This window comes from Euwallacea similis, chromosome 25 (genome assembly GCF_039881205.1).
Source record: "Euwallacea similis isolate ESF13 chromosome 25, ESF131.1, whole genome shotgun sequence".
Taxonomy (NCBI): domain Eukaryota; kingdom Metazoa; phylum Arthropoda; class Insecta; order Coleoptera; family Curculionidae; genus Euwallacea; species Euwallacea similis.
The window spans coordinates 859,884-872,747 of record NC_089633.1 but is presented as its reverse complement, the minus strand read 5'-3'; the positions used below and the strand labels follow the sequence as shown (position 1 = coordinate 872,747).

General features: G+C 34.5%; 2 protein-coding genes across 3 annotated transcripts; one reads left to right on the top strand and one right to left on the bottom strand.

Moving 5' to 3' along the window:
- The first annotated feature begins 5,671 nt into the window (after positions 1 to 5,671).
- LOC136416835 (pre-mRNA splicing regulator USH1G-like) lies at positions 5,672 to 9,045 on the top strand. Of its 2 annotated transcripts, none has more exons than XM_066402202.1 (7): positions 5,672 to 5,752; positions 7,319 to 7,462; positions 7,515 to 7,794; positions 7,842 to 8,123; positions 8,175 to 8,482; positions 8,536 to 8,651; positions 8,704 to 9,045. In XM_066402202.1, exons 1-7 carry the CDS (start codon positions 5,727 to 5,729, stop codon positions 8,955 to 8,957), a joined length of 1,410 nt encoding a protein of 469 aa, XP_066258299.1. In that variant the 5' UTR covers positions 5,672 to 5,726; the 3' UTR covers positions 8,958 to 9,045. The 2 variants fall into 2 exon arrangements, with proteins under 2 accessions (XP_066258299.1, XP_066258300.1); XM_066402203.1 differs by having other exon boundaries at positions 5,720 to 6,009.
- Positions 9,046 to 10,070: 1,025 nt separating this feature from the next.
- Mpp6 (M-phase phosphoprotein 6) lies at positions 10,071 to 10,484 on the bottom strand. Its single transcript, XM_066402165.1, has one exon. It carries the CDS (start codon positions 10,482 to 10,484, stop codon positions 10,071 to 10,073), a length of 414 nt encoding a protein of 137 aa, XP_066258262.1.
- Positions 10,485 to 12,864: the final 2,380 nt, after the last annotated feature.

Below are 12,864 nucleotides of genomic sequence, written 5' to 3'. Positions count from 1 at the left end.
GCTCGGTATTAATAATTCCAAAGCCTGCTTAACCGAACATTTTTTAAAATGCATGGTACAATGTGCTCAAGAAACGAATGCGCTATAAAGAAATCCATCTTATTGTTTTTAATCTTAGATTTCAAATTCTAAATTTTCTGTATAAGACTTTATGTCGAGTTTATAAACTCTGATGTTCTCATTCGTCATTCGCCATCATATATTTTTCTCTTTTTGGTTCAGGTCAAAACCAAGTCTAATCTCTTTTTTTTAAAGGTTGAGAAATGTTCGTGTACATACACTAGACCATAGATGGTAAGATTTTGTTCGGTCTGATGGTGAGGACTCACTCACGGACTATTGCAGAATAGCATCTAAAACGCCCCTTTCCTTTCTTCACACAGTTATTCACCCTATATCGCCGTCACTTCGGGTAGACCAAGTCTAACCTGAACTAACCTGATCTAATATGAACGAGAATGTTCCAACATTTTTGACTGTCAAAAACTGTTACAAAATTCCTGACTAAACTGAATTTATCTAATTCAGAAGTCTCATCATTTCTGTTTAACTCAGATCGACATGCATGAAAATGACAAAATTTTAACGTTGAAATAGTGCCGAGATATTCGTAAGATTGTTGAATTCCATTGAAAAAAGCTTGATCTTAAGTTGACGGTATATTAATTTATTTGGTTTTAAAGCCAAATAAACCTGACAGAAATTAATGTTTAACAGATGTTAGAAAATTAATAATTGTCAACAACATAGAGAAAAATTTTGAAAAAACCACGACAAATGCGTTATAGTATCTACATATAAAGAAAGTTGTCGTAGTGTTCAATAAAACCAAGTTTACGAAATTAGCATACGTTCATGGTATAAAGCTAACGGAAACTATTAATTTTATCAATTTTTGAGGTCAATATGTCCACAAAATTTGAAAAATGACAAAAATTAGGTGCCTCCCACCAAAATTTCAAAATTTGTAAGGTTCCATTTTTCAAGCTATGTCTAGAGAGACCAGAACCTCCATCGAAGTTCCTTGGAAATGCATGTTGAGCCTTTGAACGTTCAGTCGTTTGAAAATGGCAAAAAGAAGAAAAGCCACGTATCTCGAAAATTAAAAGAAATATTAGAATCTGATCCGTGATGGTTTACAGAGCTTGTCGACAGCTTTGAAAACAGGCAAACCGGAAGTACATTTTGATTAATATCTAAAATTGCCATTTTTATGGATTTAATTGCGTCTGTATTCATTCGAAAATCGCATGTTTGCGTCTATTTATTTGAATGGCCTTCACAATAAAAACATGTGCCTATACTTAGCTTGGTGCAATTTGTACGTCCATCCAACAAGCCAATGGCTTAATCCACCTAATGCGGTCTTGTCTTCTTCGCGGCCGATGTTGTTCCATCAATCATTGGGCATAGAGAGGTGTAAATTACGGCATCATTAATAAATCAGTCAGAACTATAACTTAATATAAATAAAAAGCCAGGGGCGGATTTTTTAACGACTTTGAAGGGATTTTTAAGGTCGGGTAAATGGTTCCTCTCCATGAAGGTATTGCTACATAATTCAAACTAAATTTCTGCAAAAAATCACTAAATAGAAGGTGATAAAAAACTGAGGACTGGAAAAATTTCCATTAGGCTGCTACTACGGCTCTGTGCCCGAAAACAGAAATCCTGTCTCAGGAGTGACTAAATTGGTCCCTGGTTGCTCGAGAAATCGGTGCCCACTGGTAATCGTCTTAATGTTAACATCATTTTTCAGGTGTCCGAAGTCTTGTTCCTATTTGTCTTGTTTCAGGTCGTTTCGATTACGTGTGGGGTTCAATTTTTATCCTCGCTACTCAGGAAGTAATTTTAACTTTCTACCTAAGTTAAACAACCATAAGAGTAATCTGAAACATGAAATTTGTGGTTAAACACCTTCAGAGAAAAATACAAAAGAAGCACAATTAATTATCCCTTAGCCCGAAACAGATGTAATTACTTATTAATCTGATTGGAACCTTATCGGATCGACCGTGGTCGCCTGCGGCTCTCTAATCGATCGGTATCACTTACACGGCCCGATTCTATTAATTCCAGACTTATTGAGCCGATAAATTATGTTTTTTTACGGAGACAGAACCAAAAGATCCTAGAATATATTAAAAATAATAAAACCAGTCAAGTAGCGATACATTTCTTGACATAATGGTGAAGGCGTAAGGTCACATCCACAGCGACACTCTAAAAGAACTTTTATATTACAATTGTCAAGAAAATAATGTTCTGGCGAACGTTTTGGTTTTAAATTTAAATTTTAAAAATAAAAAAAAATTATTATAGTTACGAGAAAATTGCTCCAGGGTTTTGAAACAAAATGTTTCTAACCCTGACGAATGTTTTTGGTCTATTACTGCAAATTTTGATGTTTTGAGATGTGATCTGAATGGAACTTAAGATATCTTTAAGCGTCCCCGGTAACACAGACCTGATCCTATTAGCTAGATAAGATACAAGGTATTAATATGACCGTATTGTGCCCATATTCGTGTGGGTATACAAGAGATGTCAAGAATTCTCAGCTGGGGCCGATTGTTGTCGATAAGAACGGTTTTGTGCGGTGTCTCTTTCAGGGTTATGTAAAGTGAATTGTTTTGTTATATCACAATTATTGTTGTTATATTGTGTGGGAAGGTATTTTGACATGGGAAAGAAAGCTATAAACGGGTGGGTTTGCCAAATTTTTTGTTTCACAGTAATTATTTTTATTTTGAAATCAGATTTCGGAAATTGCATTAATTTCCATTGCAAATTTTTCGCCAATTTGATTGTTAAAATATTCGGCAATTAAAATAATTCAATTCCTTTGCTACAGAGGTAATTAAAGTCTTGCAGCCTCTCACGACGGTAAATGGCGTTTAAATAAGCCCTGCTTTCGCCTTATTATTAATAAAAGATTGAAAGATATAAAGTTATCTTTAATATTAATCCCCGGTATATGTCTCAAGTTTTTCGCGCCGCTGCAATACAACAAGCTAGTTAGAAACGTGATCCTGCTCTTAGCTTATTGTATAGTAGAGGATATTAATTTAAACGGCTTCCCTTCTAGATACCAAATTGGTTTAATATAGTTTTTGATTGAACGTGAAATCGACAACTGACTATTTGAAATTAAAATTCTGGCTCTTTGGTTAATTAATATATAATCTCATCTGCTGATGGGAGTGAGCTTTAATAAAAAAACTGCGATTATTATTCCTGGTCGGAACGACCACAAAAGAAACCCTTGCTAATATTTAAAGGCATATCGCTTTCACATTATTCTCAAATAAGCAATATAACAGCTTCGCTCCAATCGGCCAATGGCCATTAAACGAAATTGTTATTGTGACATATTGCAATACAATATCCATTACTCTTTATCCATACAACTTAATTAACCCCGCGAAGCGGCCCGGGCAATAATATCTCACCTTTCTACCAATTACTTACGAGAACCGAGAAGAACGAGAGGAAGAAAAGGAAGCGTCAAGCGCACACCATTACAGAACGCCCCGTCTTTGTTTCGCGCTCGTTCTTCTTTCTTCGTCACCTTTATCTTCCGTGGGAGGTGGGCGGATCTGGTACTCTGCAAGAGACCTTTCATGGGCGGGGCTGCACGCTATATTTCAAACTTCAATTTGACCCCAACGATGGAGAAAAGTGATTTCAGATTGTCTTTAAGCTTTCCCTTGTTAGGAGGATAAATTTTCTTCACTAGATCAATACCCTTTGTTCTACATCAATTTCTTTGTTTCCGACCTAACACCTTTTGTTTGTTATCTCTAGTTGAGCCTAAAGTTCGTTATCGCTAATTGAGCCTAAATAAGCTTAAATGTAACTATAGTTTTCGCGAGCTTTCTTGACAGAATGGTGAATGGAAAGTGCTGTTAAAGTCTGTAATTTATCGAGTTTTTTAGACCACTTCCTTATTATTTGTATGTATGTCTGAGTAAATTAATCAAATCTCACGAGGTCATTTTTTACTAGATGTCGAATGAAAAATCATAACAATTCTAAAATAATATTATACTTATTGGAAAATAAATTTTATATATTTCGTGTGATCCCAAGAAATTCTTACAAAAAATTTAAAAAATAATCATCAAAATGAAAACAACATACGGTCTAGATATTGACCATTTAATAACGTTAATAAGACGAATATAGGGCATATAAGCAACATAGGCATTATCGGTTGGCCTTGTGCTCATGTCATAAATCACAGGGGCAACTATCCGAAAGCGTTAATTATTAGTTAATATTAATGAGCCGATTCGGTTAATTAGAAAGAGACGATAAATCGTGCTAAAGTGACAGTTACCAATAAACCAGAAACATTATATGCTCCCCGCATACACTGGTGCAGTCGTAGATGTAACTTGACTAAGTAGAGAAAACAGTAATATGTATATGTACATATGTATATAGTTATAAGTATCACATAAAGCTGTTTAAAATAAAACCTGCGATTTTAATTAGTGAAGCAAATGTATATGGCTACATAGAGCATAGAATTTATAATCTTACATTCGATAAAGTTTGATGAAGGTGACCAGTTTTAAAAAAAAATACGATTTTGAGTTGCAGCGTTTTTTAAATAAAAACCTAATTTACATTCCTAATAAGCCTGCGTGGCTCTGAATTGGACACCCATGTAAACCAATAAATGTTGTCCTCACCATCATTAACCGCAGTAAAAATGATAATAATCCCATCACTCTCTCTCCCTCCCAATGAAGCGATCAATTCTATATGAATAACCAGAATATAATACAAAGTCTTTTATTGGAAGGTCGTTGAAGTTTACGATCGATATATTTACATAATTGGGTAATCGCCAAGTAATTATTCAAGTTTTACGATTCTTTTTGCCGAACTCGTGAGTAAGTGTAAGAAAGACGAATGAATAATAAATATTCAGAGTCCGTTACAAAATAATTTGCTTAATAATTGCTTAATTAAAAGAACCATATTTTGAAAAACGACAGCATTTTATATATTATTATTAATAATGGATTTATTAATGTTGCTGAATAAATTTCACAGCGATGCCTGAAACAGTTTTGTCTGACACAAGAATTTTATTTTCCAAGAGATAGTGTCGACATCTATTTTCAGCACTATCAACAGCTACTTAGTATCATTTTGGTACTAGCCACAGACTTTGACAATCGTTTACTAGATGGCAGACCTTTTCATACTCGGTCTCTTTTTAACTCTCTCAGACAAAATACGAGAAACAAAGACAAATGAACTCAGATACTACTCGCAAATACTGAAATACGCTTTTCTCTTTTCAACAACCTCAATTCACCAACAACCGACAGAGACAAAGCAGTAAAGAACGGGGCGGTACTAAAAAAGGGTCCGTAATGTAAGACAGAGACAAAGCAACCATGTTTTGCAAGTGGGAAATGCTGGTGGTACCGTTTAAAAGTCGGTGAACCAAAGCGGTACTCCAAGCACTGTTGCCGCCTTTCCTTCAAAATAACCAAGTTTAGGGAGTTGCTCTAAATTATTATCGAAGTTCTTTGCGTCATTCTTCTTATCATGACACGTAATACAAGCACTCAGATTCCCCACTCTATACTGAAATGTCATCAATTTTATTGATAAAGCTGAAATTGTCGCGTTGATGATAATGGATCAATACGGGAAAAATGTGACAACATAGCAGCAAGGAAACAAACTAATTGTTTCAGCAGATGATAGTAGGTTCGCGGTATGGCAGGTGAGTGATCAGAACCTGTATCGATGAAACTTTTACCCGATTATCTGTAATCCCAAAGAACAATAAACAATTTCCGATAGGCTGTTTCATTCAACGGGCCGGCGAGACAAAAGATTAGTGGACTAATACTAATTTCGGAGTGTTTTTCAGTTAGAAATCACGACGTAAAAAGTGGTTTGTTATAGAGGAAAAGAAGTGAGATCCTGATGACCCAGAAAAATAAGAAACACAAGAATGACAACTGATAGATTTCACAAGTTCGTAAGAGTTTTTCTTATCTATAAAATATGTGGTAATCTGGAGTGTAATACAGAAATTTAGTCACAGAAAACTTTGATTTTTTTAAAATAATAATTTAGAGTTTTCTCGTATTAGCGATGCCATCGAAACAGAAAAAATGTTACGATGTATGTGATTATTAAAATATAAAAAGATAAGATACAGATTCACGTAAGTACCGATGAAGTTATAAGTAATATAAATTGGTACCTCGTTCTTAAAAATCGCAGGAGTTATTGCAATAAGATCAATATCAAATATAACAAAAATCCATTACATGTTATCGAAACACTTGAAAAGATATCCTTTTTTTTTAAATAAAAGGAGAATTAAACAGTAAAATTAGAATTCGAGATTACGTCGGTGTTTCTAAAATATTAGAGGAAACAGTGATTTCACTAGGCGTGACGAAAGGGTATATACGCTTGATAAAACAGCTTTGAAATTTAATAATATAATCGAATTGGTATATTCTTTTTTTCCAGTAATGAAAGTTAGTCACAAACAAAACGTTCATGGGTTAGAAATTTTATTTGTGGGTAACGCATGTTTTCATAAAACTAAAACGGTTATATTTAATCATTGTACAATAGCAATAATCGAAACTGCACAAAAAATTTCGGAAAAAAAACCATATTGAACAATATCCGAATTTAGGCAAAAAACAAACACAAACGTCACTCGCCATATTATCAAGAAAATTACAAATGGTTGGAAACCAGACGCATCTTTAGATATAATTCTATACTAGTGAAACCGCCACTTATCTTCATAAACACCTTCGGAGTTACGCAAACAAATCAATAAGTGCTGAAAAAATTGATTACTGACTACACAATAATGAAATGCGTAACCATCTGTTAAGGCTGACTTGGCAAGGAACCAATAAATATTTTCAACTTTAGCCGCATTTAAATTGAATTTATCGCTGATTGACGGAAACATCCGTCAATGCAGTAATAATTATTAAAGAATTCTCAATAAATTTATTAGAGAAAACACTATTAAACTCTTGAAAAAGGCTTAAAATGCTTTAAAACGCTATTAGGGAATCTTACTTTGTTGCGCGTTACAGTAGAGGGCGCACATTTCTACTATTGAAGCTGAATCTGAATAGACGACGCCACAAAAAGGTGCATAATAGAAATAGTCGATAACCTTCTTTCACCACATTGTCAAGACATTTTTGTAGGTTCCACCTTTTTCCCATTATTCTTCCATTAACTCTACCGCACGTGCAATATATTAAAGCATGCTTTAATTTAAAAATAATCTTCATTCATACAGAGCCGCCAAAGACGGAATAATCGACATCCTAAAAGAAGCCACCAGCAGAGACTGCAATGGACGAGACGAACAGGGTATGACCCCCACCTTATATGCAGCGTTTCACGGTCATCTGGAACCTCTCAGACTTCTATGTGGTCGAGGGTAATATCACCATCACTCATTCTAAATAGATCACTAAAAAACATGACAATAGAGGTGATCCAGACAAAGCAGATCTCTTCGGAAACACAGCCCTCCATCTAGCAGCCATCCAAGGCCACATGCGAATCGTCACCTTTCTGGTGAACTTCGGCGCTAATGTATTTAATACGAATATCGATGGGAGGACGCCGCAAGAGGTAGCAGGAATGAACAGCAGTGAGGATATTCTTAGGTTCCTTGACGGGGTCACAGCGAAACTGGAGGCGGGGGATAAGAAGAAGGTGAAAGCCATGAAAGAAAAGGCGAAGGAGAATGCCAAAAAAATTGCCAAAGTAAGCTGTAAATAGAGATTTTCCGTGGTATTATAGGTGATTTTTAGAATTACAACAAACATAAAGCGAAAATGGAGCACACGCATGAAAAGATGGAAAGACGGCAAACCAAAGATTATAGACCTTCAATGATAAACACTATTAAAAGCAGGCTGAAGAGTGGTTCAATGTCTAACCTCTCGAATATACCTCCAGACAGACGAAATACCTTCAGTAACTTGGTAGGTGGAGGCACCGTTAAGGGCTCAAAAACCATGGGAACTGTGCAAAGAAGAATTATGGCTAACAAAAACAACAGGCTTGGGGGTCAGAACGAGGAAGATTTTAAGGTAACAAAAATGTATTACTTACCTTCAAGACAATAATTTCTCCTTCTTTAGATTTCTACCATAGAGAACGGCAAAGCTTCAGTGTCGAAATTAACAGGAATTAGACGAGACTCGGAAGTGATTTTCGGTGGAACACTGCAACGATCAGCATTCGAACCGCATCAGAGGGGACGCCTGGATGGATTATTCAATGAGGCGGAACAGGTGGGCAACAACCCTCCTACCTCTCCAAGCAATGGGTTATCTAGAAGTGTGTCACAGCCAGATTTCTTGGCTGAACTGCAAAACAATGCAGACAAACCTCTTCAAGAGCCCTCTAGTATTTTTATTCGGCCTGGAATGGGTAGCATTGTAATCAGGTTTGTACAAGCATTACTTAGAAGATTGTGAATACATTTGGGAATTTATTTAGGAAGAGTTTAAACTCTTTTGGCTCGTTTTATCAAAATGCCAGTCGCCCTGAGGAGAGTTCTATAGATTCAGGAGAAAGCTACACCCACAGGGCTATGACAGATGATGAGCTATCAGGTAAAAGGGTTTGAAAAATTATCAGGAAAGGTTTTATTCGTAAAAATATCAGATGCGGAATCTGAAGAAGAAGAAGACAGCCCCAATGCGCCTTTAGAACGCTTCCTCACAGCCTTTGGATTATGCGACTATGTGCCGCGATTTGAGGAACAAAAAATCGATCTTGAAACATTGCTTATTTTAACTGAAAACGACCTCAAGAGCCTCAACTTGCCAATAGGACCTCATAGAAAGTTGGTCAATGCGATTAATGAGAGAAAAGCAGCGTTGGAGAATCCAGGAGAAGTTACTGACAGTGCTTTATGAACGTTCTGGCTTATTGTTGAAGTAATAAATGTTTAAAATTTGTAATTAAATGTAGAGCATGAAAATACATCTGTTATTTATATGTTTACTGTATTTTTATTTTAATTAAACTTGCCAGCTTAAAATACCAAAATCCTGCCAAATATTTTCACATGTTTCAGTCAAAATGTTTAGGAGCTTAAAGCTGAAACATATGTTAATAAATTTAAATAAAACTTCTACCCAATCTGTGAAAAAATTACCTAAATGTGCTCATAATTTTCATGATTGGAAGCACATTATTGAAGCTTTGCAGGTTAGGTTTGAATGATACAACAGAAAAATAAATTTAGAATGGTAATTGTGAAACTGAAATTGCAGTTCGATTAGCCTACAATTGAAAATAAGATAAGAAATGGTTACCATTGAAATAATCATTAAGGGAAAAATGCCAATGAAAATTGAGAGAGGTTTGAACTACCTAGTTGACTAAGACAACTGTTGCTCACAACTATGGGCAGTAATTGCCTGAGAGTAAACTCAAAAATGATGATATGACCTGCAGGAAAGGCAAAGAAATATTTAAACTATCAAAAATTATAACAAACTCAATGCTTTCAGCAATCACATTACTTACCTTCTAAATAATTATAGTGTATATAATAATTTTATAATTTCTAAAAAATGTTTTGTACAATAATAAGTGACATATTCTCTTTAACATGTTCGCTCCCAAGTTATTTTTTGCCATGTCTGCTAATAACTCAACATTATACTTCGAACTAGCCTGAACTAATCACCTCTAAGAATTGAGTTGATAAATGGTAAACAGAAACCGATTTTTCCATTTGAAGGCCGATTGTCCATGTCACATATGTGTGACTTGATGCACTTTTGTATTTCACACCTATGTCACATATATATGACGCGTGGTAGCTAACATGTTAAAGAACTTAATATTGAATGACTGCTATGACAAGATATGTTTCCAAAATGGAAACAGTTTACCATAGGTTTGAATAATATTACTTGAAACACATTGAACTTTTGAGACAAGAACTTGAACTTAAAGAAAACGTCTTAGAGAGAGAACTGAAACTCTAATAATAGAAAAAATCTTACAAGGGTTCATTTTCAGGAGGTTTTCCGAAACTTCTTGTTTTTGTGTTTTTTGGTTTTAAATTTGTTGCTAATGGTATCTGAGACAGGAGAATACTCCATGGCCATTTGCTCGTCAGTTATATCCTTTTCCTGCTTCTTGTTGGCCTCTGCCACAGCTTTATTATAATCAGTCTCCATCAATTTCTCAACTTCAGGATTCATACCACCAAAGGATAATCTACCATCAATGAGGCCCTTGCAGATGGTAATACTGGTTTCCCGGAATATAATGTTGCCGTTTTTCCTCATTTCATCAGTGATTTCATTGGAATACATGGCTTGACCCTCTGCATCTTCTTTCTCTTTAAGCACTTTCTCTTTGGTTCTTTTCATAAATTTCATTTCAAGAATTGAATTTGAAAGCTTAATTTTTCTATCTTTATCCATTTTTCGAATTGATCTGGTTATGGTTTCTTTTTAAATTTAATTTTAAGCAAAACTGGTTAAAATACTTTCCTGGTTTCTAGTGTTTTGCAGATTCATTTCGGTTTTTGAAGTTTCATGTGTATTTGAGGTTAGAAAATAATGTTTGAACGTGATATGTTTGGCATAGAATATTTTCTATCACTTTTAATTTTTATTTATAGGACAAGGACAGAATGCAGTCTCTAAAATCAAAGTATTTAAGCATCTTGAATCATAATTATGATCTACTAATCAAGAACGTTATTAATATCTCATTATTAATTTCAGTTTACAACAACTTTTGTTATTAAGTAAGATTACAAAAAATACAAAAACATAATTAATAGCTCAAACTAGATTTAAAAAAAAAAATTCCTTGAAAGTAAGATACATTAAAATGTTCCTAAAGTATGAAGAACAAATTGTAAAAATTAAGATATCAGAAGACGTTAAAATTCTGTGTCTAACAAACACCTACAGTACCTAATAGGAGAACGATAATATTAAATAGAAAAACAGAGAATTACTCAATAATAGGGATCCATTATTTTACTTAGAAAAATATTACGCACATACTTATTTACTAAACAGGCCAGGGATAAAAATGTAATTTGAACGTATTACCTAGCCAACATATCGTGATAAAGATACCAGAATGTATCTTTCTAGTATATAGAAAATTAATCTATCTAAGATGTATACTCATTATCCCAATTTTCATGCTCCAAATTCCAATATCTGACGTTTTGCAAATTGGCCTCATGCATCAACTCTTCAGATTCCTTAACTTTTTCTTCTGGAAAATCTGGTTTGCAAGGACAATTTGGCAAATGTTTTTCCAAAATTTCATTTGATCTACAGAAAAAAAGAGAAATTGAATAAAATGTTTTATATTAACAAGTGAAGGAGAAATATATGAATTAATTGAGGAGGTCATAGCAAAAACTGCCATTGTCATTCGCATATGTCTCGTCATCCCGTCGGGTCTCGCCTGAACTGTGAAGTTCCACCAATTAGATGAAGCCAGATCTACTGGGACATATTTCTTTAATCTCACGAAGTAATAGAATGGATGTCCCAAGTACTACATTAATTTAGTCACAAATGAAATCTGGACATTCCACAACATTCGCAGGGGGTTCTCGGTAACACTCATCAAATGTTGACGTCGTTGGAGGTGGGGAAGCCCAGTTAGTAAACCAGCCACAATTCTGATATTACTTCTTTCGAGCGATATCGTGCTGATTGCGTACGAAAAATCACTAGTTATTTAAAACGTGTGGCAAAGTGTGTACAGAATTTTCCAATTTTGTTAATTAAGGCGAGCGTAATTGCAAATATCACCATAGTAAAAGATATACATTTAAATTCTCTTCAGAATGACTCTTCTTTTATGTCAGGTATCGCAATGGTGACGTCATGGGATACATTTTTTCTTAGTCTTCTTACACAGTCGTTGCGACCCCATCGTGTAATAAAATAAATTTAACTTTCTCTCCAAAGAGTCAATACTTTTGATGATTCTCCTATTAACTATCGTTCAACGTGCATCAGTGCTTATGGACTTCATAATAAAACCCTAAGCTTATGGACTCCTTTTTACTGGTTGAGAGGACACCAATTCTAGTGATTCATTTAGGAAAATAGAGTGGTTTTAAAGGAAACACATATAACCTATTTCAGAAAGTATTAGATTTCTGGAACCAGTCAGAATTTTCTAAAGTTTAAATCACTGTTTCATTGGAAGTTAAAAATATACAAATTTGGCCCCATTTCACTATCTTCATATCTATTATGAATTTCCAGATTCCAATGGTAAACAGTGAATTTGAATAACACTGTATACAGATAGTTAATTTACAAACTACAAAGGTACTTTGATGGGCTTGAGACATTACTGTGTATTGATTATCATATGAACAATGCAAAAGAAAAATTTTAACTTAATCTCATATCCACAAACAGAGAATAAGCTGAACTTCAATAGAAATCTTACCTGAAAAAATGCATTGCATTGTAGGGACACGAAACATAAGTAGGGTAATTTTTCCTACAATGTATGATGTGACGCTGCAATGAACTTTGACACATCTTGTGTTGGGAATTAAAAGGGCAAATAACCAACTCTTCCCGCCCAAGTTCGACTATGGGGAGATATGGGAATGACCTGAGAAATTATGAAAATAGATTCAATTGTATAGTTCTTATTAAGTTTCTTTGAAGAGAGGAAAACTTAATCTGAACTTTTAGAAATATATGCCAAATAGCAGTTGGGCCTTGCACATATTTCTTCCTTTATATGACGGTCGGAAATTGACATTTTTTCCTATTGAAACAGAGCTATTATTAATCACAATTTAGT

Coding starts and splice junctions, on each gene's coding strand:
- LOC136416835 (XM_066402202.1), top strand. CDS start 5,727: ATGATAGTAGGTTCGCGGTATGGCAG. Junction 5,753..7,318: donor GTAGGTTCGCGGTATGGCAG/GTGAGTGATCAG, acceptor TCATTCATACAG/AGCCGCCAAAGACGGAATAA. Junction 7,795..7,841: donor ATGCCAAAAAAATTGCCAAA/GTAAGCTGTAAA, acceptor GGTGATTTTTAG/AATTACAACAAACATAAAGC.
- Mpp6 (XM_066402165.1), bottom strand. CDS start 10,484: ATGGATAAAGATAGAAAAATTAAGCTTTCAAATTCAATTCTTGAAATG.